This window comes from Pleurodeles waltl, chromosome 4_2 (assembly GCF_031143425.1).
Source record: "Pleurodeles waltl isolate 20211129_DDA chromosome 4_2, aPleWal1.hap1.20221129, whole genome shotgun sequence".
In the NCBI taxonomy this organism is placed as follows: Eukaryota; Metazoa; Chordata; class Amphibia; order Caudata; family Salamandridae; genus Pleurodeles; species Pleurodeles waltl.
In genome coordinates, this window is record NC_090443.1 from 5,934,342 (window position 1) to 5,962,065 (window position 27,724).

A 27,724-nucleotide genomic window follows, 5' to 3' on the forward strand; every position below is an offset into this window, starting at 1 on the left:
TAACCCTAATACCACAAACAGATTGTCTGCATGGCCACAAAATATAGTTTTTTCACATAGTGATTTATACTCCAGTTTTTGCCATGCTGGAACAGTGTTAGTAATAGGTGTTCCTTTACTTAGGGGTAGTGATATCCAAAAAAGGGAACTTGTCTGGAGGCTAATTTGCATATAGTGTGGAGATAGGTGCATGAGTCGAAAAGCGCAAGCACATGTAAAATATCTTGAAGGGTTAGAAGTACAACAGAGAAGAGTAGATTAGTGTTAAGAGATTCAGATAATGTTTACTGGATAAGGTATGACTTTCTTTTGCAGAGTAGTATTTGCCCATTCCATAGAACCTTGGATTAACCTCAAATCCTCTCTATAGCATTCCTAGATTTGTTGACTTCTGCAAATGACACATTTTTTTTGCTACAGGAATTGAGCCCTGTTGCCCCTTCACAAAGTAAAATCTGGATAACCAGATGAGAGAGAGATGTATTTCCCTATCAGGCTCTGCTTATATTGTAGAGAAGGTCCTTGCATACAGCATACATTAGAAATTAGTGCTTCAGATATGTTTTCTGGGTCCGAGTAAATCTTTGGGCCTCTTTTCCTTCTTCCAGGCCCGCACTATTTTTGAGAAAGCTACCAAGGTGAACTTCAAGCAGGTGGGTGACCTGTCAAGTGTCTGGTGCGAGTATGGAGAAATGGAGCTGCGGCACGAGAACTACGACCAGGCCTTGCACATCCTCCGGGTGAGTTGTGTAATCCCTCAACTCTAGGTCCATACTGCCACTCAGCCCAGGTCCTCTTGCTGAACCCCCTCCCCCTCAGTACTTTACTCAACCCAAACCTTGCACGTTCTCCTGGGAACTCCCCTCCTTTTCTGAACTCTCAGATGTCCAAGTACTCAGCTAGCTGTTTCATCCTAATGCCAGCCTTGCATATTCCACCACCTCTTCCTGAAGTAGTGTATTATGCTAGCAAACCTTATTACCCCTCGCAGGAATCAAAAATGCCTCAATTTGTTTCCTGGATTAGCCTGGGGTTGGCATGGGATAGGGTTGCGTGGGTGATGATCTGGGGTGAGTTTGATTTCTAATCAGTGGCTGGGTGTTTGCAACTTCCCTGAGTCATGCCCCACATATCCCCATTATATTATATTTTTGATTTCCCTCTTTTGCCACTAGGTGTGGTTCCTCTTATATTGTTAACTCTTTTATGCCTCTTCAATCCTCTATAGAAAGCAACCGCCATCCCTGCTAAGAAGGCGGAATACTTCGATGCCTCAGAGCCAGTACAAAGCCGGGTTTACAAGTCGCTTAAGGTCTGGTCCATGTTAGCTGACCTAGAGGAGAGTCTGGGTACCTTTAAGGTAAGTATTTGGTGGAATTTGTATAGCACAAACCTAACTGGGTAGCAATGGAGTGCTGAAGGTTTTGATGTTCATGGTCAAACCGAAAATGCCCAGTGTTGAACTGTTTGTGACTACACATTTGAACAGAAAATATAGGTATGTGTATCCCAATTGAATGCCATGTGACTGTACCCTTTATCTCTCCACCCTACTTTGTCCTCCACACCATCACCGTCTATAGATTTTGTATGTTTATTGTGCCTGAGACTGGCTTAGCTTTCAGTATACTAGGGTAATGTTTACATTCTAGTAAAGAACTGCCTGTTTGTGTCTATTTAGCTGCTCTTTCTTAGTTACCTGATTTGGTATGGTTTGTCTCCAATCTTTAGCATGGCAGCTGGTATCTTGTATAGCAGCCAGAAGTCTCAAGCATATGTCCACATTCATTCTATTTTCTGACATTGTTGAAGTTCCCTCCTTGCTCACCTGCTTCCATTGTGTTGGTCTATGTTCTGTCTAATCTTCCAGAGTTTACCTTGAACAGTCTTCTTGTTGATATGTTAACAGTATGACGTGGCACATGATTTCATGGAATAAAATAACTTTAATTTCCCCCTTTTTTGGATTCTAAACTTTCACTAACGTTCACTTGCTAGTAACAACCCTTCTGCTGCTGGATAATCTCAAGCTCAGTGGAATCCAGAGCCTCGTCTAATGTCTTGCACTTGTGTATAAATCCTCAAAAAATCTTCAAAATTGAGACCTGTAGGTCTATTTCATGTTTGGTGTTTGAACCAAATGAATGCTCCAATAGTGTCTTTTTCATCCCCACGTAAGATTTCATAGTAACTTACCAGCCTTCTATTTGTTTCCCAAGAAAATTATCCTGTTGAGGTTGTTGTTGAGTTGAATACACTAAGGACCTGTTTAATATTGTGGCAGATTTTGGTCTCTATTTTACGCAAACATTGCCTTCCTCAGGGTTATTAAATTGACCAACAGAAGCCGAAGAGATGTGTTTACTTTTCTTATACGACAAGATGGAGTTGGGGCACCTTCACTTTTTTTAGTGTATGTGTCAAACTTTCATTTGATGCAGGACATTTGCCTTTTAATGTTAAACCCCTAGTCTTGAAGGTAAAGCACTCTCTGTAATGTGATTGTTTGGAATTGATCGTCCTGAATTTGAACTGGAACACTCTCTTTTCTGGCATCACTACACACCGATTCTGATTCAGACAGCAATGTAACCAAACAATGAGAGCTTTATGTCGGCCCCTCTACTTACGTTTGGATGGCTTTCTTATCTATTTATATTTCTTGCTTCCTGTTCTGTCCCTGAAGCATTTAGATTTAATCTCTCTTTTATCATTAGTAGAGGGTATATCCTTCCACTATTGACATCAGAGCAATATTTTTTATTTTATGTTTTTCCCATTTGAGAGCGCTCTGTGTGAGTCCATGTCCTGCCAAGGTATCTTTATACTTTAAAGATGACAGTCATGTTGCATTTAGACTCAACGTAGAAGTCATTTTGGAAGTATAGACAATAACGTTCCGTGATGGATGAACAAAGATATTGTGTAGGAAAGTGGATTATTATGTGGTGTGTTGCGAGACTTTACCTTGTAGTAATGCCACAATCTTTATCAGGTCCAGTTAGGTTTATTTAATGAAACCCTAGTGCAGTCCTGGGTAGTGGTGGCACAGAACAGTCACGGTTAATCAGGAGAACAATTGTAAAGCATTTTGAAGTACCAAAACTATTAATAAGTAAGAAACGCAACACACTAAAAATGCAAGACCAATAATAACAAAAATAATCTATCGCGGAAAACTGTAAATATTATTTTCAAATGTAAGTACATTATTTTTATAACAGTGCAATAAATCATTGTAATGGGTAAGCAGTTCTTGCCAACTGGCTATTGCAGCTACTTATCTTAACTTGGATGGGTAAGGACAGGTCGGGAGCCAGTCGCAGGGAGTCATTTGGTTCAGCCAAACAGTTGAGTCCAGCAGTCTTGGAGTGCTCAGAGCTCTTTCCTCCTTTATCTAACAACTGTATTTTCTGAGTGCTCAGATATCACTGTCTTGAAAAGTACTTACCTGATCTTGAAGTTTAAATTAAGGTAAAAATGTGTTATTTTTCTAAATTGGTCTTGAGTGTCTTCTTGAGGTTGTCTCTCATTTATTGACTGTGTGTTCAACAAATTCTTAGCACTACCCTCCTATAAGCCTAAACTGCGCGCCCACACTACCACAAAAGAGAGCATTTAGGGTTACTTTAATCTCTGTCAGCCAATAAGGGTTGCCTGTACTAAATGCATAGTGTACTCCTACATTGGCACACTGCATAGATAGCCAGCTTCCTACAACACGTACTTCGGGGGTCAGAGCACTTGCACTGGGGCCCAGGCACTACAGAGGTGAAAAACCAGCTGCATCAGCCCAAAAACTTGAAGGGGGTGGGGTTGATGATACAAAAGGAGGTCCTTTCCTATGTATTGGGTTTGCCAGTGCTTGTGATGCAGTTCGACAAGCACTGGCAAATACATTAGGTACGGCTGGACATCTTGGAAGGTTCTTTACTTTTGTTCCAAAATGGCTGCCACTCTGTTTCCTAAGGCAGCCTGGCAGTGATCTAGGAAGTATGCACAATAATTGTCGGCAGTCTTGTAATGTTATCTTATGTACATCCAAGGTGGTTATGTTGTGTCTTGAATATCCGGCAACAGTCTCAAATGGCAGCCCATAACAATTGGCTTTGCACGTGCTTCTGCTGTAAAAGCAAGCCAGTACTGGCAAACAATAAGCGTTGGCAAACTGAACATATTGTAATGATGTATGATAAAGCAGTCACGGACTGCACTGAAGTGACTAAACTAATTCATCCCACTTCCTGTCCTCTTGCAAAACAGTGCTACTTTTGCTTTGTTCTAGATACATATTGAAGTTCTTCAAGCAAGCATGATGATGTGTCCACTCTGTACTAAATTTATTGCTGTTGTAATCAATTATGTTGCAGCATAACATAGTGGTTTCTTTTCTGTATATGTGGCGCCATGTTGGAATGGATGACACTGTTGTTGAAACCGCCAATAATGATGCATGACTGGAAGCGGCTTGTTCCATCCATGTCGGCCTCCCTGAATGACGTAGGAAGTTCGTGGCTCTAGAGCTTAGTTTTACAGTTTTTCCCTTCTGATTGGGGGGAGAGGGTTCTTAAAAATCCTATTTTTGTAGAATGGGCAGGTGCTCAGCTTGCACAGTTTGGGCATACAATGTCATCCATGCAGCGTATACCAAGTCTAGTATAGCACAAGCAAGCCTCATGACTGCCATCCTTTTATTAGGCTGTAACTAATTAATCTTGCAGTGATATATTTGGTAATATGGATTCTGCTTCTAACAGGTCCTCTCTCCTGCATTTAAAGCCCAAATGAAATAATGTGGCAATCTTAACATGTTTGTCAATGGCGACTTGACCACATCATTGTGCAAACTATTGAGATGTACATTTAGGATGCCCACCGTCCTACACCTAGGGAGCATGCGCCAAGTGGCTGAGGTATCACAGTGAGGACAGAAGCATGTTTTTGTTGGTTTTATTTGTTTGGTTGCTTTTTATGTGGGGGGTGGACGTTTTTCCCAACTTCTTAGCGTGTAGATAGGGCTGGGTAGGGGCATCTGCGTTTCCATTTTTATCATAAATATGTGTTGGTAGCATAAGTTAATCTAGATACATATGCTGTGCATGCTCCTGCCATCTAATGTTGGGCTTGGACATTGCAAGTTGTTTTTCTTGAAAGAAATGTTTCATGTCACGAGGTCTTGGTGACTTCTTCTCTGGTCATAGATGCGCATGGTCACCAACTCCATTTTTAAAAAAATATTTCTTTGTTGGCTTTTTCGAGTCATTACACGAGTGATCAAGACACTTGTAAAGAATAATAGTTATGGAGATACACAGATCAGCAAACAGAAAAAATCTAAATAGTCTAACTTCGGAGTGTGTAGCTATGTGGGGAAAGACGTGGAGCTTATGTAGGCCAGGCAGCAGTCGGTCTGTGTAAGCCCCACCTGAGGGGCGGTGGGCTAGGTCAATATAGTCCCCAATACAGTGCCAAAAAACGTAAAGCCATGCTACCGCAATGACCTACAACTGTACAATGTAAAGTGTGTGTGTGAATAATACGAGATACTAGGGGTACTCATGAGATCTCAGTGGTATTTTCTATATAGAAGCAGACAGTCGCTGTGTATGGGGAGGATGCGGGGAGCAGCCGTGTTTAGCCCCGCATGAAGTAAAGATTTAGTGCTTCCTGATCAGTCTATCAGCATGGCTGCCGAGGGCAATGGATCTTCTCTGCCCGCTAGGGGGTGGGCATCAGAATCCCGCTGCAGAAGGGTCGCCACATCAGTAATTCTGTAGCCACCCTCATAGTGACCGTATCAGAGTGTATTTGGAACTGTGTCAGTGACTAAGGATAAGGTAGGGGCATTGCATTTGTCCTGCAGTTTGAGCACAAAAGTGTCCGAGCATCTAACCCCAGAGCTCTTAGATCATGTATGATAGCATCAGCCTCAGCAGTTGTCCACCTAAGCACAACCCACAGCCAGTAGCTGATCGCGGGCAGTAGAGCTGCTTTCCAGGACATGGCTATCAGGCGCTTAAAGAGGGGCACCACCAGATAGGCGAGTTTGGTGTTTTTTTGTGCACTTAGTGATCCCAAGTAGGCAGAGCAGGGGTTCAAGCATTGGGGTCACCTCTATCGCCTCTGATATGTGTTCAGAACTTGCACCTATACCAGCGCTAGCGGTGGGCATTCCCATTCCATGTGGAGGAAGGCCATGGTGTTATGGCCACAGTGGGGTATATCGCAGCCACCCCGGGAAATATCCTGTGTGGTGTAAGATAGGTGTGCTGAAGATAGTTAAACAATAAAAACTGGGTGAATTTCAGATGAGCATTTCAGGACACCTGCTTCCCTGCTCAAGCGCCATACGCCATTGTTTAGGAGTCACAGTGGTCCCCAGGCATTCATTCCAGCGGAGGTTGCTCAGTAATACAAGGTCTGAGTCCATGGCCTGCAATGCTGTATAAAGAACTGTAACTGCCCTGCACCTAGCTCATGTGTCAATAGAGATTACAACTCCTGGTGCAAGGGCGGAGCTTCCTGGCCCACCCTCCAGGTATTTCTGATACCTAAGACAAGTGCATTATAGGCCAGTGTCCAGATAATGACATCTTGCAGGTCCCGAAAGGAGCGTAGGGTTCCATCATTGTATAGGTTTCCCCCAAGCAGGTCGGGGCACCGGGTTGTGTGCCTCCCGCCGAGCCCTCATCTTGGGCATACTTCAGAGTGGCAGATGATGGGTCTAGGGCAGTGTACCACGCTGTGGCTAAATGTATCCATTCTAGCAGTGCTTTGCAATGCGCGCCAGTCTGCTCATTCCCCTGAGTGAGCCATCAGGTGACTATAGCCACTCCAGTAACCCCAATTCCTCACCTACCACTGTCCCCTCTCCCATTGTGGCCCCCGACAGCCAGCGCATAGTCCACTGCAGTTAATGGCCGCTGAAGTGTTCGGATTGAGACCAGCTTACATGCTCCGCCCATACTAGGTCGGAGACCAAGCTCTGCAAGTCCCTGAAATAGGCCCTGGTAGGGACTGCTGGGACTGCTGGCACTGCTGCGATGAAATAGAGGAGCCACATGTAGGAAGCTGGCATGATTTGTAGTGGGTACCAAAGGTACTTACACCTTATACCAGGTCCAGTTATCCCTTATTAGTGAAATGTAGTCAGTGCCTAGAAGCCAGGCTGTCTAGAGGTAGCTGTAGGCAGAGCAGCCAAGGCCAAACTAGGAGACATTCAAAGCTCTTGCAATACCACTGTAGTCACACAGTTCTCTCACACATGAAAGACAATACTCAGTGTTACAAAAATAAAGGTACTTTATTTTAGTGACACAATGCCAAAAATACTTTGGAGACTGTACTCCCCTAGGAGGTAAGTAAATTACACAATATATACACTAGCAACCAAAAACAGGTAAGTACACAGTAGGAAAACAGTGCAAATAGTGAAAATTACAATAGGTTGCAATGGGCCACACAAACCATATACTAAAATAGTGAAATGCGAAAGTTGGTTTCCCACCTAGGCAAGTGTAGTGAGTAGAAGGGCGCTGGGAGTGTAAGAAACCACCAAAGGTAAGTAAAATACCCGACCCCAGAGCCCAGGAAAGCAGAAGTAAAACACAGCAAGTTTCCTAAAACACTCTAGAAGTTGTAATAGAAGATAATGCAAGAACCAGAAGAGACTACAAGACACCAACTATGGATTCCTGGACCGGGAAGACCTGTGGAAGCTGGGACCAAGTCCAAGAACCGATGAAGAGTCCAGGGAGAACAGGAGCCCCTGCTAACTCTGATGAAGGTGCAAAAGAAGAACCACCTGTAGGAAGACAAAGTCAGTATTGCACCAAAGAAGACAGATGCAGGTTCTTGATTGGTGCAGAAGATGTCCCACGCCGGATGGATGAAGGCAGTCTGTTTTGCGTTGCTGAATTCCGCCAACAAGCCTTGGCACACGCAAAGCTCGAGGTTAGCGGAAATTGGCACTGCTCGGGACCAGGAGGGACCGGGTGGCCTCTACCCAGGAGGGGAAGACAGAGGGGGTTTTAGCAACTCAGTGTGCCTTCAGTAGACCAGGCAGCGCACACAGGAGTCCAACAGCACGGGGGCAAAGAAGGTGCAAATGTAGGCCCACGCAGCATGACACAAAGGGATCTCAAGCAGCCGGAGAACCACTCAGGAAGCTGTGAGTCTCAGGATGGAGTGCTGGCGGCCTAAGCTGTGCTGTGCACGAAGAACTTCTTGGAACGTTGCACATAAGCCTTGGCAACTGTAAGTCACGCGGTGCACAGGGGTACTGTCTTGCGTGGGGAGGCAAGCTCTTACCTCCGCCAAAGTTGAACAGCTGGACGTTGGGACTGTCAGGGTCACTTTAGTCCACCTTCAAATTGTAGCAGCACACGTTGCAATCTCTAATCAACACAAGTGTAGCAGTACGTACAACAGAACAAAATAAAGTATTGAGATTCTATGTAAAAAGTCCTCATCCAATCAGTTCCATAAACAAATTCTGATAAGTAGGCCAAAAACCATAAGCGCTGAAGTCCTGGCTAGCAGGATCCCAGTGACGCAGTCAAACACACTGACAAACCTGCCAAAAATGAGGGTAGCCATGCTAGGAAAAGGCTTCTTTCTCGCACCACAGAAGTTGTAATATTTTGGCAATTGATGCTTGGCCCAGGAGCAATCGCGTCCAAAAACCCCACAACTGACCCTATGATGCTAGGTCTCGACCGTGATTCCTATTAAGGAGGTCCCCGTTAGTGTGGTAGATGTTCACCCCAAAATAGCGGGATGCTTCGAGCTGCCAGGGCAACCAGCCATTCTCAAGCCTTTCAGCGTCTGCGCGCTCCACCCTCGTCAAAGGGAAAATACAGGACTTTCCCCAGTTGGCTTGCAGGCCCAGTTTGGGTCTGAAGACATCCAGTAAGCGAAGAGTGCTGGCAGCGCAAGTAGATTAGGATGTCGTCTGCATATGTGCCACTGAGGCCCCACTGCTATGCCCCATCCCAGGCCCCTCACCCACAGCAGGGTGGCCAAAGGTTCTATGACCTGCGCAAAAATCACGGGGGAGAGGGAGCGGCATTGCCATTAACTACGTATATTGGAGGAGGTGGCTGTATGGGGCATGAGCATGCATTGGTCGGGGTGAACTAGTGTCTGGATCATTGGGTGCAATCTATTCGCTAGGACCTTGCCCAAAATTTTATAGTCTGTGTTCAGCACTGACAAAGGGGATACAGGCTGACTTCCATATGGTCATGGCCAACTTTGGGTGGCACCACCACTACAAGGGCCTTGCGTAAGGAGTCAGGCAACCTACCCTGTTGGTATGGCTCCTGATACTCTGTGAGTAGCTTAAGTGCAAGAGTAGCTTGGTATGCAACATAATATTTCACCAGGAACCCATCCGTTCCTGGGACTTTATTTTGGGCCATTTGGCTTATTTGGCCTGAATTTCTTCCAGCTGTAGGGATTGTGCAAGCTCTTGAAACTGTGGTGGGTTGAGATGGGGGCTGTTACCTCAGCTATGTAGTTCCAGAGGCATTTGAGGGGGAGGGGTGCAGGAGTACATTGTCTAGCCTGGGAATTCACTACCTCTCCAGTAGGAATGTGGATCAGCCCAGTTATGGTCTGGAGCACCACAGAGCACCGAAGTCGATCCAGTGCGGCCTGGTTTATCTTGTTCTGTGTGCTGCCAGGCCAGAGACGTCCTATGGTGAGTGTTATTAAGGTGAAGCGTTTCTTCCCTAAGCTGTTCTCTGAGGTCTTGCAGATGTGCACAGGCTTTGCCCTCAGTCACCGCCTCCAATTCAATGGTGCACAGCCAGGTCTCTAGCACCAGCACACTGCAAAGAAGTGCAGCTTGAACACTCCATTATATCTTGATGCAGTGTCCCAGCATGACCAACCTCACAGCATCCTATTCAATGCCCTTGGACCCAGCAGAGCTGTCATTCTCCTCAAAATAATGGAGCCGCTGGATGCCAATAGCGTCCCTGAACAACATATCTAAGAGGGCCTCTGGAAGCCCCAGGTGGTTACTGGGGTTCTATTCTCCCCCTACCATCCTTCTAGGCCCCACCCCCCAGTGTAAGGTCACCTTAAGTGGGCTGTGGTCCAATGTTGTCCGGCCCAGGTATTCTGAACTTTGTACCTAGGGCTAAAACCCGGCACTACAGAAGAAATAAGGGCACCGGAGCTCTTCGATCTTCGATGCGGTGTGGAATCTAAGTACGCCGATCCCGAACGCAACAATACCGACGAAAATCTTCCGAAATTAGCTAATTTTCCGTTCCGAAACTCGGAGCGACAGGAACACGTCCGAACCCGATGGCGGAAAAAAAACAATCGAGGATGGAGTCGACGCCCATGCGCAATGGAGACAAAAGGAGGAGTCACTCGGTCCCGTGACTCGAAAGACTTCTTCGAAGAAAAACAACTTGTAACACTCCGGCCCAACACCAGATGGCGAGCTATTGCAGAACATGCGAATCTACTGCGACTGATGCCACGAACAGATGTACACTGGGTAAGTGACATTTTCATTCTCTGCCTTACCCGGCTGACCCACGGTTCAAGTAAATGTCACTGGTCTGGCATCTCTTTCCGAGGTCACCTCGCCGATGCAACAGAGTCCCCATCAGTGGATCCTGGACCAGGAGCACCCATGACTGATTCATGGTCTGTGTCGGGGACCAGTAATTGGAATCGGTTAGTATTATGAAGTGAGACCTCCGCTGCCACGTGTGCTTGTTCGTCAGATGGGCGTGAGCGGGGTCTGCGCGTCCAGTGCTGTCACTTAGGCTTCCCATCAGATCAGCCCCGACGGTCTCTCACCGCCTTGCAATCCTGTACTCCATTGGCGTTTAGCCATGCCCAGGCCTCCTCCAGGGAAATAAAGAAATGTGTTGTCGACTACCCTGAGCCTTGCAGGTAAGAGCAGGGCGTACTTCAATCCCACGGTCAACAATTGCTCCTTCACTGCTCTGAAGGTATTGCACCACTTCCAGACCTCTGCATTGTAGTTAGGTGTAAGCTGTGATTATATTCCCATTGTGAGTCTAGCCGCCCTTCATAATGGAACAGTTGCAGGAGTAAGTCTGAGTCCCTATAACTGAGCAGACGCGCGATCACTGGGTGCGGCGGGCTCCTGGGACAGGTGGCTGTCCAGGGAATACAGTGTGCCCTTTCCTCAGAGAAAAACTTAGGGTATGGTATGTTTTTCAAGCATGCTCTTCAGTTGACGAATCCACTGGCACCACTGAGGCAGTCTGCATGGCCATGATCGTTTCTTGAGGGTGCTGTGGTTTGGAGGCTTTTGGCCTAACCATAATCAACTAGCCACTGCTCTGATGTGATCATCAGTCTGGGGCAGGGGAGGCCCTGCTATCTGGAATTGACACCAAGGGTGCCCAGTTCTCCGCAACCATCCTAAGCCGCTGGGTGCCAGTGTGACAGTGTCCTACATGGTCACCTACGGGGAGCCAGCGCAGTTATTTGTGGCACTGCTTGGTGAACTTGATAGAGACTTCTAGTTGCAGATTCCTTTAAAAAAAAAAAAAAAAAATCCCCCAGACTGGTTCCGGAGATTTTTCTTTGAGCAATATCTTTGCGCGCTGTCAGTCAACTCCGCGTCCATCGTTGGTGTTGTGGTTGCAGTGAGGGCATCACTGTCCTATTTAGCTGCCACCCTGGCACGCTGACTTCAGTTCTTTTCTTTCCGCACCAGCATACGTGCAGATCAGGAGAAGAGGCACACTCAGTTGCCTTTTGACTGGCTTTTTGACTTTCTGTCGAAATTTGTAAACCTACTTGGTACATCAAGATGTCTTCCCGCAAGACTGGATTCCAGCCATGTGACTCCTGTCACAGCATGATGTCGGTGACTGATCTGCACCTAGTGTACTTGTGGTGTCTGGAATGTAACCACGACCTGAAGTCAAGCTCCGAGTGCCGGGCCATGAACCCAAAGGCTTTGAGAGAGCAGTCTCTAAAGCTTATGGCGGTCCAGCGCTCTGCGTCGCTCCCGGTGTTTGAGAGGAAGATCACGAGACCACTCGCAGAGCCATCACCACTCATCCTTGTCCCACGGCAAATCGACTGCGATGTCATCATGGCGACTACAACGATGGAGGTGGCGTAGACGGATACCACCTGACGGCGTGCAAGAATACTGCTCGAAGAAAAATCTCTGCATAAAGTCTGACGCCTGGGGGAAATTCTGAGGTACGGAACCTGCAACTAGAATATATCTCTACCAGATATTACTTACAGAAGGTAAGGAATTTGCTCATCGTGCCACCACAGCACCGTGGGTATAGAAGTTGATCTGTGGTTACCCGGACTGTGCATATCCAGTGTCCCTTGTCACCACCCCTGCTCAGTGTAAAGTTAGGCTGCAAAGTAGCTGATCCTGGTTCTGTGCCTTGTGACTAATGTCTCCTCAACAAGCAGGGAAAATTAGTTTTTGGAGTACGTAAGAACAGGTCACATCAAGGGGCGTGCACTTCTCTCCCCTCCTGGGCGATAGGTCTTTGTAGGATATCCCGGACCTCACTGCACCCAGGGATAGGACGGGGGGGGCATCCCCCAGTGACATGTAGTGCTATGGAGAGCTAGTCCTAAGCACTGCTCTCCAATGCTTTGTGGAGTCTACACCCCTCTTGCTGCTCAAAGGTGTGGAGTGGAATAGGACAAGTCTGCTATGGGCCCCAAGCAGCTTCTCCCCATTCTGGGTGATAAGTCTTCTGCCGCCCGGTTGTAGCACCACCACTCTTTAAGCGTAGGCCCAGGCACTTGCTGTCTCCCCCTCAGCTCGTGCTACCCCTGGGAGTGGCAGCGGGCCACTGTAGTCGTTTCAAGGGTGGTGGGGGAGGTGTGGGGGTGCACCCTCCACCTAGGCCATTGCTCACCAAGTCTTCTAGCCTTGCAGGCTCTGGTTGCCCCAAGGCACTTGAAAGGACTGTGTGCTCACTTGGGTGCGCCCATGTCAAAATTTCCCCGCACTCAGCGGGTATGGTTCACGGGGCAATTGCAGGCTACCGAGTTTGATAATCCGCCCTATTCTCTGGCCACCTCACGTGCACCAGGCTCTCTGCACTGTCTTAAGTGGCACTGCTGCAAGGGTGCCGGACCAGTAGACGTTGAATGTGCCAGAGCCGCGTTTCACGATGGTGTCATTCTGACAGCATTTTCCCTTCCACGTTATACTGTGGATTTGGGTACAGCACAGGCTTGCAATCAGGGTTCCCCAGCGAACAGGGGAAGCTCCGCCGGCTTCCAACGCCAATGAGCATGAGCCCCGGTTGGCAGCATAGGTCCCGACAGCAGGCGCTCCGCTACACCCTCTCCTAGGTCATCAATCACAATGGGGAACACCTATGGTGCCCTCACTCGGTCAGTAGCTATAGGGGAGGGGCACGCCAACAGGTCAGGGGGCTCTGTGGGGCAAAGGCATGCAAGATAATGGGGAATGGGCCCAGATTTTAGCAGAGCCTTACTCAAAGGTGAACGCTTGCGCCGCCATCTTGGTCAGGCCCCTGTCACCAACTCCTCTGTCAGATTGTCTTTCTTAGCGATAAGGTTTGGACATCATCCAGTGTGCTTTCATTTTCGATGGTTCCTGTCGTGGCCTCAAATCTTCTGTCATTCACCCCTTCGCGAGAAGATGCTTTGTGTGGCATCGCGTCAATCCTATCTCATCAATGAGCAACTGAGTCTCTTGGCCTTTGGTGTCCTACGGGGCCACAGAATGCTCCGGACTTCCTTCGGAGAATGAAGATGCTCCAGAGGCAATGGAACGGACACAGTTCAAGAGATTTCCCCAATGCCTCTCTAAATATCCCTGGGCTGATATTGCCTGCAACCTCTACCTTTTGCTGAAACACAGCAAAAGCCCCTGCAACTGCTGCTCGGTGTTCCACTGCAAGAATACCTTCCGCCAGCTCTGAGACTGATGGTGTGGCACAGTAAGAGGGCCCAGTCATCTTCGGAGACACCAAACTTTTTCAGTAAAACCGACGCTCTGGGTGCCAAAGAAGAAGACGGTGTTGGGTGAGTTGCAGGAGCTCCTGGCCCACTAGCCCAGCACTGATTACATTGGCTTTGGCGTCTTGAAGTAAAGTGAGGAAAGCTGGAAAAGGAAGAAGGCGGCTCCTGAGGATGCTGCTTCTACCTAGGTCAGCTCTGGCCCACATGTTAAAGACCACAACTTGCATGAGTGCTATTTATGCTCTAGTGCACACCATCCCTCATATGCTGCCTCCGGTTGAAGCTGAGCACCATCCCTCCAAGATATGAGCATCAAGCCCTCTGCTGAAGCCACCACCTCCTTTGGGTGCGCCACTGCCTTCTAGCGCTAGTTGACACTGAGTTGGCTTCAAGGATGCATAGCGGCGCCAAGCTTTCATAGCCTGCTCTACCATCTAAGCCAAAGGCTCTTGCAGCACCTGCCTAACGAGTATTGTAAGAAATAGTATATACAGAGCCAACTTCCTATACCTATCTCAAAGTGAGAGCTAGTGAGTACAGAGTCTAAGGGTTCCTCTTAGAGGTCGAGAGTGGCAATATTAGATATACCAATGCTCTATTTTGTGGTAGTGTGGTCGAGCAGTAGGCTTATCAGAGGGTAGTGTTAAGCATTTGTTGTATACACACATAGGCAATAAATGAGGAACACACACTCAAAGACTTAACTCAAAGCCAATAGGTTTTTCTAAAGAAAAATATATGTTCGATGGCATCTGTCGCTATAGATACGCATGTTCTGCAATAGCTCGCCATCTGGTGTTGGGCCGGAGTGTTACAAGTTGTTTTTCTTCGAAGAAGTCTTTCGAGTCACGGGACCGAGTGACTCCTCCTTTTGTCTCCATTGCGCATGGGCGTCGACTCCATCCTCGATTGTTTTTTTTTCCGCCATCGGGTTCGGACGTGTTCCTGTCGCTCCGAGTTTCGGAACGGACAATTAGCTAATTTCGGAAGATTTTCGTCGGTATTGTTGCGTTCGGGATCGGCGTACTTAGATTCCACACCGCATCAAAGATCGAAGAGCTCCGGTGCCCTTCGGGGTAGTTTTTCGATCCCCCGTCGGGGCCTGGTCGGCCCGACCGCGTGCTGAAGAACGCCGATGGAACGGACCCCGTTCCGTTTCTGCCCCAAATGCCACAATAAATACCCCTACACAGACCAACACTTGGTCTGCAACCTGTGCCTGTCACCTGAGCACAGCGAAGACACCTGCGAGGCCTGTCGTGCGTTCCGGTCCCGAAAAACACTCCGAGACCGTCGAGCCAGAAGACTTCAGATGGCGTCCGCACCGACAGCCCAACAGGAGTTCGAGGAACAGGGAGAAGAAGGTACCTTCTCGATCCAAGACTCAGACTCCGAAGGATTCGACGATACACAAACCGTGAGTAAGACGTCGAAAACCACACAGAGACACATTTACAAGGCCCAGGGGACGCCACTGCCATCCGGCCATGGCTCCACCCATAAATTCGGTGACCGACCGTCGGCACCGAAAAAGGCCCAAACAGTGCCGAGGTCGTCCGACTCCGGTCGAGACACCGGCACACAGCCTTCTCGGGACCGAGAAAGTGCTGGAGACAAGCCTCGACACCGAGATGCCGGTGTGGACACGGCTCGACGCCGAGACAGCGGCACCGAAGCAGATCGACGCCGAGAGGTTTCGGCCCCGAAAAAGAAAAAAGTCACCTCGGAGCCGAAAAAACACGCAGACAGGGTTTCGATACCGAAACAAACTGCAAGCGACCCAGCTCCAGGCTCTTATACAGAAGAACACTCGCTAACCTCCCAAATGCAAAAGCATAGGTTTGAGGAAGAGCTACAAGCAACTGATGTGGACCATACGCAAAAGCGTATCTTCATACAGCAGGGGACAGGAAAAATAAGCACCCTTCCCCCTATTAGGAGAAAGAGAAGGTTGGAGTTCCAGATTGAACAGACACCACAACCAAAGGTGGTGAAAAGAGTTACCCCACCACCCTCTCCTCAGCCCGTGATTAACGTCTCACCAGCACAAACTCCATCACTCTCCCCAGCTCACACCACCATGAGCCAGGGTGACCAAGATCAGGACGCATGGGACCTATACGACGCCCCAGTGTCAGATAATAGTCCGGAGGCATACCCTACGAAGCCATCTCCACCAGAGGACAGCACCGCGTATTCTCAAGTGGTGGCTAGAGCAGCACAATTTCACAACGTAAGCCTCCACTCAGAACAGGTCGAGGATGATTTTTTATTCAACACACTCTCCTCCACCCACAGCTCGTACCAAAGCCTGCCTATGCTCCCTGGTATGCTCCGGCACGCAAAAGACATCTTTAAGGAACCGGTCAAAAGTAGGGCAATCACACCAAGGGTGGAAAAAAAGTATAAGGCGCCTCCTACAGACCCGGTTTTCATCACTACACAGCTGCCACCAGACTCTGTCGTTGTAGGAGCAGCTAGGAAGAGGGCCAACTCTCACACATCTGGAGATGCACCACCCCCAGATAAAGAAAGCCGCAAGTTCGATGCAGCTGGTAAAAGAGTCGCAGCACAAGCTGCAAACCAGTGGCGCATCGCGAACTCCCAGGCACTACTTGCGCGCTATGACAGAGCCCACTGGGACGAGATGCAACATCTCATTGAACATCTGCCCAAGGACTTACAAAATAGGGCAAAACAAGTGGTTGAGGAGGGACAGGCCATTTCCAACAACCAGATCCGCTCCTCCATGGATGCTGCAGATACAGCTGCACGGACAATTAATACATCTGTAACTATCAGAAGGCATGCATGGCTCCGAACGTCTGGATTTAAACCAGAGATTCAACAAGCAGTTCTCAATATGCCTTTTAACGAAAAAGAACTGTTCGGTCCAGAAGTGGACACAGCGATTGAGAAACTCAAAAAAGATACGGACACTGCCAAAGCCATGGGCGCACTCTACTCCCCGCAGAGCAGAGGGAATTACAGCACATTCCGTAAAACGCCCTTTCGAGGGGGGTTTCGGGGTCAGAGCACACAAGCCAGCACCTCACAAGCAACACCGTCCAGTTACCAGGGACAGTATAGAGGAGGTTTTCGGGGACAATATAGAGGAGGGCAATTCCCTAGAAATAGAGGAAGATTTCAAAGCCCCAAAACCCCTACTACTAAACAGTGACTCACATGTCACTCACCCCCTCCACACAACACCAGTGGGGGGAAGAATAGGTCATTATTACAAAGCATGGGAGGAAATCACTACAGACACTTGGGTTCTAGCAATTATCCAGCATGGTTATTGCATAGAATTTCTACAATTCCCTCCAAACATACCACCAAAAGCACAAAATTTAACAACACACCATTCCAATCTCCTGGAGATAGAAGTGCAGGCACTATTGCAAAAAAATGCAATAGAATTAGTGCCAAACACACAAATAAACACAGGAGTTTACTCACTGTACTTTCTGATACCAAAGAAGGACAAAACGCTGAGACCAATCCTAGACCTCAGAGTAGTGAACACTTTCATCAAATCAGACCACTTCCACATGGTCACACTACAAGAAGTCTTGCCGTTGCTAAAACTACACGACTACATGGCAACTTTAGACCTCAAGGATGCTTATTTCCATATACCAATACACCCATCGCACAGGAAATACCTAAGGTTTGTATTCAAAGGAATACATTACCAATTCAAGGTACTGCCTTTCGGATTAACAACCGCACCAAGAGTCTTTACCAAATGTCTAGCGGTAGTCGCTGCACACATAAGAAGGCAGCAAATACATGTGTTCCCATATTTGGACGACTGGCTAATCAAGGCCCATTCGTTCATACAGTGCTCAAATCACACAAATCAGATCATACAAACCCTCTTCAAACTCGGGTTCACCGTCAACTTTACAAAATCCAACATTCTGCCGCGCAAGGTACAACAATACCTAGGAGCCATAATAGACACATCAAAGGGAGTAGCCACTCCAAGTCCACAAAGAATTCTAAATTTCAACACCATCATACAACGCATGTATCCAACACAAAAGATACAGGCAAAGATGGTATTACAACTCCTAAGCATGATGTCTTCATGCATAGCCATTGTCCCAAACGCAAGACTGCACATGAGGCCCTTACAACAATGCCTAGCATCGCAGTGGTCTCAAGCACAGGGTCACCTTCTAGATCTGGTGTTAATAGACCGCCAAACTTACCTCTCGCTCCTGTGGTGGAACAACATAAATTTAAACAAGGGGCGGCCTTTCCAAGACCCAGTGCCACAATACGTAATAACAACAGATGCTTCCATGACAGGGTGGGGAGCACACCTCGATCAACACAGCATACAAGGACAATGGAACGTACATCAAACAAAACTGCATATCAATCACCTAGAACTTCTAGCAGTTTTTCAAGCACTAAAAGCTTTCCAACCAATAATAGTTCACAAATACATTCTCGTCAAAACAGACAACATGACAACAATGTATTATCTAAACAAGCAGGGGGGGACGCACTCCACGCAGTTAAGCCTGCTAGCACAAAAGATTTGGCATTGGGCAATTCACAACCAAATTCGCCTAATAGCACAGTTTATACCAGGGATCCAAAATCAACTCGCAGACAATCTCTCTCGAGATCACCAACAGGTCCACGAATGGGAAATTCACCCCCAAATTCTGAACACTTATTTCAAACTCTGGGGAACACCTCAGATAGACTTGTTTGCGACAAGGGAGAACGCAAAATGCCAAAACTTCGCATCCAGATACCCACACGAACAATCCCAAGGCAATGCCCTATGGATGAACTGGTCAGGGATATTTGCTTACGCTTTTCCTCCTCTCCCTCTCCTTCCTTACCTGGTAAACAAACTCAGTCAAAGCAAACTCAAACTCATATTGATAGCACCAACTTGGGCAAGGCAACCCTGGTACACAACGCTGCTAGACCTATCAGTGGTACCCTGCATCAAATTGCCCAACAGGCCAGATCTGTTGACACAGCACAACCAAAAGATCAGACACCCAGATCCAGCATCGCTGAATCTAGCAATCTGGCTCCTGAAATCCTAGAATTCGGGCACTTACAACTTACCCAAGAATGTATGGAAGTCATAAAACAAGCTAGAAGGCCATCCACCAGGCACTGCTATGCAAGTAAATGGAAGAGGTTTGTTTGCTACTGCCATATTAATCAAATACAACCATTACACACAACTCCAGAACATGTAGTGGGTTACTTGCTTCACTTACAAAAATCTAACCTGGCTTTCTCTTCCATTAAAATACACCTTGCAGCAATATCTGCATACCTGCAGACTACCTATTCAACTTCCCTATATAAGATACCAGTCATTAAAGCATTCATGGAGGGCCTTAGGAGAATTATACCACCAAGAACACCACCTGTTCCTTCATGGAACCTAAATGTTGTCCTAACTAGACTTATGGGTCCACCTTTTGAACCCATGCACTCCTGCGACATACAGTTCCTAACCTGGAAGGTGGCATTTCTCATCGCCATTACTTCCCTAAGAAGAGTAAGCGAGATTCAGGCGTTTACAATACAGGAACCTTTTATACAACTACACAAAAATAAAGTCGTCCTAAGGACCAATCCTAAATTTTTGCCAAAGGTTATTTCACCGTTCCATCTAAATCAAACAGTGGAACTTCCAGTGTTCTTTCCACAGCCAGATACCGTAGCTGAAAGGGCACTACATACATTAGATGTCAAAAGAGCATTGATGTATTACATTGACAGAACAAAAAACATCAGAAAGACTAAACAACTCTTTATTGCATTTCAAAAACCTCATGCAGGAAACCCAATTTCAAAACAAGGTATAGCCAGATGGATAGTTAAATGCATCCAAATCTGCTACCTTAAAGCTAAACGACAGCTGCCCATTACACCAAGGGCACATTCAACCAGAAAGAAAGGTGCTACCATGGCCTTTCTAGGAAACATCCCAATGCAAGAAATATGTAAGGCAGCCACATGGTCTACGCCTCACACATTCACCAAGCACTACTGTGTAGACGTGTTATCCGCACAACAAGCCACAGTAGGTCAAGCCGTATTAAGAACATTATTTCAGACTACTTCCACTCCTACAGGCTGATCCACCGCTTTTTGGGGAAATAACTGCTTACTAGTCTATGCAGAACATGCGTATCTACAGCGACAGATGCCATCGAACTGAAAATGTCACTTACCCAGTGTACATCTGTTCGTGGCATCAGTCGCAGTAGATTCGCATGTGCCCACCCGCCTCCCCGGGAGCCTGTAGCAGTTTGGAAGTTACCTTCAATTATTTATATATGTATCATCTCAACCTTAAATAGGTGCATACTTAGTCACTCCATTGCATGGGCACTATTACTACAATTCAACTCCTACCTCACCCTCTGCGGGGAAAAACAATCGAGGATGGAGTCGACGCCCATGCGCAATGGAGACAAAAGGAGGAGTCACTCGGTCCCGTGACTCGAAAGACTTCTTCGAAGAAAAACAACTTGTAACACTCCGGCCCAACACCAGATGGCGAGCTATTGCAGAACATGCGAATCTACTGCGACTGATGCCACGAACAGATGTACACTGGGTAAGTGACATTTTCATTTCTTAATGTATTTTTAGAACCACAAGATTACAATTTCAGGTAAGTACATAAAATGCAAGGTACTTCACACAGGTGTGTATAGAACTTTGATTTAAGACAGTAGTACTCACAGTTTTGGTTAAAATGGCAAATAGCTATTTTAAAAGTGGACACTGCAAAAATCAACACTTCCTGGGGGAGGTAAGTATTGGTTACTTTCTCAGGTAAGTAAAGCACTTACACAGTCAATCTCCTGGGCATAGGCAGGCCACGTTGGGGGTTCAAGGCAACCCCTGGTGCACTGCACCAGCAACACAGGGCCGGTCAAGTGCAGAGGTCAAAGGAGGGCCCAAAACACATAGGGGCCTATGGGGAGAACTGGGGTGCTCTGGCTCCAGTTTGCTAGCAGGTAAGTACCTGCATCCACGGGGAGCACACCAGGGGGGTTTTGTAGAGCACTGGGGTGGGGGGCACACACAAGCCCACAAAACGCACCCTCAGCGGCACAGGGGCGGCCAGGTGCGGTGTGCAAAGTAGGTGTCGTGTTTGCTGTAGAAAACAATGGAGGGACCCGGGGGTCACTGGTGATGCAGGCAGGGCACAGGGGGGCTTCTCGCGCCAGCCACCGACTGGGCTAGTATGAGGGCTACCTGCTGGTCACTCCTGCACTGGTAGGTGGTTCCTCTGCGTCCTGGGGGCTGCGGTGCAGTGCTTTGGCCAGGAGTCAGGTTCCTTTGTTACCAGGCAGTCGCCGTCAGGGGGAGCCTCTGGATTCTCTCTGCAGGCATCACTTTGGGGGGGGGGGGATGCACTGAGGTCTACTCAGGGTGTCCATGTCATTGGAGTCACCTGGGAGTCCTCTCTGCGGTGTTGGTTTCTCCAAACTCGAGCCGGGGGCGTCTGGTGCAGTGTTTGAAGACTCCCGCTTTTGGCGGGATGTGAGAGTGTCTTTAAAGTTGCTTCTTTGTTGCTGTTTCTGGACCGAGCCGCTGTCCTCGGGAGGTTCTTGGTCCTTTAGGTGCAGGTCAGTCCTCAGAGGTCGCTGATCCCGCTGGATGCGTCACTGTGCAGGTTCTTTGAGTCTGGAGGCCGGTGGGGCTGGGGCCAAGTCAGTTGGTATCTGCGTCGTCTCTGCAGGGCTTTCCTAGTCCTTCTTGTTGTAGGTTACAGGAATCTGATTTCCTGGGTTCACGGTCGCCCCTAAATACTAAATTTAGGGGTGTGTTTAGGTCTTGGGGGCAGTAGCCAATGGCTACTGTCCTTGAGGGTGGCTGCACCCTCCTTCTGCCTCCTCCCTGATGGAAGATTTCTTAAGGCAGGGGTCACCACAGCTCAGGACACCTTAGGGGATGGCCTGACTGGTGGGTGGCTCCTCCTTGTTTTTCTCATTATCTCCTCTGGACTTTGCCGCCAAAAGTGGGGGCTGTGTCTAGAGGGGCGGGCATCTCCACTAGATGGGATGCTCTGGGGGGAGCTGTAACAACGGGCATGAGCCTTTGAGGCTCACCGCCAGGTGTTACAGTTCCTGCAGGGGGAGGTGAGAAGCACCTCCACCCATTGCAGGCTTTGTTCCTGGCCACAGAGTGACAAAGGCACTCACCCTGTGTGGCCAGAAACCTGTCTGGTTGTGACAGGCTGGCAGGAACTGGTCAGCCTAACACTGGTGTTTGGACTGGTGTACAAGGGGCATCTCTAAGATGCCCTCTGTGTACATTTTTAAATAAATCCCACACTGGCATCAGTGTGGGTTTATTGTGCTGAGAAGTTTGATACCAAACTTCCCAGATTTCAGTGTAGCCATTATGGAACTGTGGAGTTCGTATTTGACAAACTATGAGGCCATATATTGTTTATGGCTACCCTGCACTTACAATGTCTAAAGTTTGGCCTAGACCCTGTAGGGGCATAGTGCTCATGCAACTACGCCCTCACCTGCGGTATAGTGCACCCTGCCTTAGGGCTGTAAGGCTAGAGGGGTGACTTACCTATACCACAGGCAGCGGGATGTGGGCATGGCACCCTGAGTGGAGTGCCATGTTGACTTAGTCATTTTCTCCCCACCAGCACACACAAGCTGTGAGGCAGTGTGCATGTGCTGAGTGAGGGGTCCCCAGGGTGGCATAATACATGCTGCAGCCCTTGGAGACCTTCCCTGGCCACAGGACCCTTGGTACCAGGGGTACCATTTACAAGGGACTTATCTGTGTGCAATGGCTGTGCCATTTGTGGGAACAAATGTACAGTTTAGGGAAATAACACTGGTGCTGGGGCCCGGTTAGCAGGGGTCCCAGCACACTTTCAATCATAACTGGCATCAACAAAAGGCAAAAAGTTAGGTGGTATCCATGCCAAGGGAGGCATTTCCCTACACAACTCCCCCCCCCCCCCCCACCCAAACGAAAGAGGATGAGACTAACCAGAGAGTCTTCATGCAGTCCCAGGTCTGTGTTCCACTACAAAGTACATTCCCTGTAGGGATATTGACCACCTCAACAGTTTAGGGTTCTCTCCTTTCATTTGCATCAGCCATCTGAGAGGTCTGTGGTCATTGTGCTACTCACTTCACAGTTCAAACAGGTATGGTCTCAACTTCTTCAGGGACCAAACCACAGCAAAGGCCTCCCTCTCAATGGCACTCCAACGCTGCTCCCTGGGGAGTAACCTCCTGCTATTAAAAGCAACAGGCTGGTCAAGGCCGTCATCATTGGTTTGGGACAGGACTGCTCCTATCAAATGCTCCGAGGCACCAGTCTGCACATTGAACTGCTTTGAATAATCTGGAGCTTTCAAAACTGGTGCTGAACACGTAGCTTCTTTCAGGGTGTCAAATGTGTTTTGACAGTCCAAGGTCCAGTTAACTTTTCTGGGCATTTTCTTGGAGGTAAGGTCTGTGAGGGGTGTCACTAAGGATCCATATCCCTTCACAAACCTCCTGTAGTACCCAGTCAAGCCAAGGAATGCCCTGACTTGAGTCTAGGTTTTTGGAGCTTCCCAGTCCCGAATAGTCTGGATCTTGGGTTGGAGTGACTGAACTTGGCCTCCACCTACAAGGTGTCCCAAGTAATCCACAGTACCCTGCCCTATCTCCCATTTAGATGCCTTGATAGGCCTGCTGCTTGCAGGGTCTGCAAAACCTTCTTCAGGTGGACCAGGTGATCCTGCCAGTTGGAGCTAAAGACAGCAATATCATCAAGATAAGCTGCACTAAAGGACTCCAAGCCAGCAATGATTTGATTCACCAACCTTTGGAAGGTGGCAGGGTCATTCTTTAAGCCAAAGGGCATACCAGTAAACTGATAATGCCCATCAGGTGTGGAGAATGCTGCCTTTTCTTTTGCTCCAGGTGCCATTTTGATTTGCCAGTTCCCTGCTGTCAAGTCACATGTACTTAAGAATTTGGCTGCACCTAATTTGTCAATGAGCTCATCTGCCCTTGGAATGGGGTGAGCATCTGTCTTGGTGACAGGGTTGAGCCCTCTGTAGTCCACACAAAACCTCATCCCTCTCTTTCCATCTTTGGTGTAAGGGTTGGGGACCAAGACCACTGGGCTAGCCCGGGGGCTGTCAGAGTGCTCTATCACTCCCAACTCCAGCATCTTGTGGACTTCCACTTTGATGCTTTCTTTGACTTGGTCAGACTGTCTGAATATTTTATTCTTGACAGGCATACTGTCTCCTGTGTCCACATCATGGGCACACAGGTGTGTCTGACCAGGGGTCAAGGAAAAGAGTTCAGCACACTGCTGGAGGACATTCCTGCAGTCAGCTTGCCGTTGGCCAGAGTGGGTGTCTGAGTAGACAACTCCATCTACTGAGCCATCTTTAGGGTCAGTGGAGAGATCAGGGAGAGGTTCACTCTCTGCTTCCTGATCCTCATCAGTAACCATTAACATGTTTACATCTGCCCTGCCATGATAGCGCTGAAGGCGGTTAACATGGATCACCCTCTTGGGGGTCCTACTAGTGCCAAGGTCCACCAAGTAGGTGACCCGACTCTTCTTTTCTAGCACTGGGTAAGGACCACTCCATTTGTCCTGGAGTGCCCTGGGAGCCACAGGCTCCAGAACCCAGACTTTATGCCCTGGCTGGAACTCAACCATAGCATCCTTTTGGTCATACCACACCTTCTGGAGTTGTTGGCTGGCCTCAAGGTTTTTGCTTGCCTTTTCCATATACTCTGCCATCCTAGAGCCCAGGCCTAGTACATAGTCCACTACATCTTGTTTAGGCTCGTGGAGAGGTCTCTCCCAGCCTGCTTTGTTCGGTTTCATGCCAGAGCATTGACTGGGTGTCCCTGGACTGGTGCAAACCGGTTTATGCAAGGAGGGCAGCAAATGTACCTTTCAAAGCATACCAATGGCTTGGGGAGGCTCCCCCTCCCAAGCCATGTAACACCTATTTCCAAGGGACAGGGTGTTACCTCCCTTTCCCACAGGAAATCCTTTGTTCTGCCTGAGCTGGTCAAGCAGCAGGAGGGCAGAAACCTGTCTGAGGGGTGGCAGCAGCACAGGCTACCCAGAAGACCACAGAAGACTGGTAGAAGCAATGCTGGGGGTCCTCTAAGGAGACCTCAGAGTGCACGGATTCATATAACCAATACTGGCAACAGTATGTTTCCAGCATGGTTGATACCAAACATGCCCAAGTTCAGAGTTACTATTATGTAGCTGGACATAGGTAGTGACCTGTGTCCAGTACACAAGTAAAATTGCTTCCCCGCACTTACGAATTCCAGTGTAATGGAGCTGGAGTTCATAGGGGCACCTCTGCTCATGCAGGGGTGCCCTCACACACAGGTATCAGCACCCTGCCCTTTGGGCTAGAAGGGCCTACCAAAGGGGTGACTTACAGTGATCTAGTGCAGTGACCTGTAGTGAAAGGGTGCATGCACCTTTTCACGCAGGCTGCAGTGAAAATCCTGCAGACACATTTTGCATGGGCTCCCATGGGTGCCATAATACATGAACAAAGAAAGGAAAGTGGCTGTGTACAATGTTTGCACCTCCTATACATGTACATATGATAGTTAGGATAGCGTAGTCAATATGTTACTGAAAGTAACTCAATGGGTGTCCAACTGATGAGCATCCAGCCACAAAGAATGCAAATACCATCATATGAATAGCATATGATGCTTGAAAGTTCATAAGTAAATACCAGGACACACCAAGTACATCCAATTAGCTTCTGTATGTGTCAATGAAGATTCCAATTCTTGAAACCAATAGGTAGGATTCAGGTAAGTTTAAATGAAAGCAGTCACGACCATGATAAGCCTGTCGATTTAATTTATTTGCACAAACAAGACGCCTTGGTGCACTCGAATATTTTTCTTCGACACGCTTGACATTTGGAACTTATTTTGCTTTGCCTTGAAAAAGTCATGTTGATGAAACACATGTTGGCTGTTGTTCCTCTTGATGTATGATGGATACTACCCTATGGAATACTTTTGGATGAACAATAAACGTGACTACACATCAGTTTCGAATTGCAATCTTCATTGACACATACAGAAGCAAATTGGATGTACTTGGTGTGCCCTGGTTTTTACTGGTGGCATAATGCATGCTGCAGCCCATGGAGAACCCCTTGAGCCCAATGCCCTGGGTACCCAAGTACCATATAGTAGGGACTTGTATGGGGGCACCAGTATCCCAATTATGGGGTGTGCAACGTCGTAGCAACCAAATTAAGAGGGATTGAGAAAAATCACTGGGGTCCTGGTTAGCAGGATCCCAAGTGAAAGAGTCAAAGCATACTGCCAGCAGTCAAAAAGTGTGTGTGTTTGGGAGGGGGGGGAACCATGCAAAAAAGAGGGTACTTTCCTACAACTACTATACCCAAACAACATTAATCCGCTCACTCCTACAGTGCAGGACATTATTTGGTACCTATTGCACCTTCAAAGGCCGGGTTAGGCTTGCACATCAAGCTGACTACACCTAGCTACCATTGCTGCATACATGTGCAACAGGGAACATTCTTCCCTCTTCAAAAGACAAAGTGGTTCTTAAAACCATCCTACGTTGCTGCCTAAGGTGGTCTCCCCTCTATTGTGCCCCAAGCCTTTTTTTCCATGACCTGACTTGGTAGTTTAGAGATCACCCCTCACGCTTGACTTTAGGCATGCTCTTTTATAGTACATAGACAGAACCAAATCATTTCCCAAAACACAACAGCTGTTTGTAGCTTTCTGTCAGCGTCATATATGCCAAACCATTTCGAAGGCAGGGATTGCCAGGTGGATGGTCAGATGCATCCATACCTGCTATGCTAAAGCTAAAAGAGCTCTACCGCCCCCCCGTCACTCTACACCCACACACAGTATGCTACTATGGCTTTCCATAGCAAACATTTATAGAGCTGCCATGTGGTCCACTGCACATACATTTACAAAACACTACTGTGTTGACGTTGTGGCAAGCGAGCAGGCCAGAGTTGGCCAAACTGTCCTCAGGACTATGTTTCAGGCCTTGGCACCATACACTGGCTTGCCACTGCTTAAGGAAGTACTGCTTTACAGCCTGTGCACAGCATGTGTATCTACGTCCACACAATACAAATCCTTAAACCAGACAGGGTTCAAATATCATCAGAAAAATAAACAAGATTGCACAAAATAAAATAAGTACCATCAGAAAAGTTTTCAGTTGAATAGTGTATGTAATTCTCATGCATTTACCTCTTCATTGTCAGTATTTTGCTAGACGTTCTTAAGTTACCCATACTAAGGATAGTGCACATTTTCCTCACTTCTTCCAGCCAATGCCAGTAAACATTAAATGTCCACTGGTCTCCATTTTGAGATATTTTGAAAATTCACATGCTTGAATCTTTCTCTGCCATTGAACTGGGAGTCCTACAGTAACTTATATATTAGCAATAAGGGCATATTTCCATGGACAAACATAGAAGGCATAGTGAACTTCACTTCTCTAGCGGTCACCATACCGCACATTTTCTACTGCATGTCAAGTGGAAGGGAGTTGCCTTCAGATTTCGACTCGGAAGTGTATTTTTCTCTTTGTTAACCAAATTGATAGCTTCTCCAGTGCTTCCTTGCTTTTCCTGAGATAATTCCTCAAGCAGTGTTACTGTTCTGAGACTAACTCAATGGATACTTATAATTTT

General features: G+C 47.7%; 1 protein-coding gene across 2 annotated transcripts in view; it reads left to right on the forward strand.

Moving 5' to 3' along the window:
* The window catches only part of XAB2 (XPA binding protein 2), a 200,784-nt gene that overhangs the window by 90,491 nt on the left and 82,569 nt on the right, over positions 1-27,724 (forward strand). For both annotated transcript variants that reach the window (XM_069230363.1, XM_069230364.1), the window contains exons 10-11: positions 609-740; positions 1,229-1,360. In XM_069230363.1, the coding sequence (XP_069086464.1) occupies positions 609-740; positions 1,229-1,360 (264 nt within the window). The remainder of the gene's footprint in view (positions 1-608; positions 741-1,228; positions 1,361-27,724) is intronic.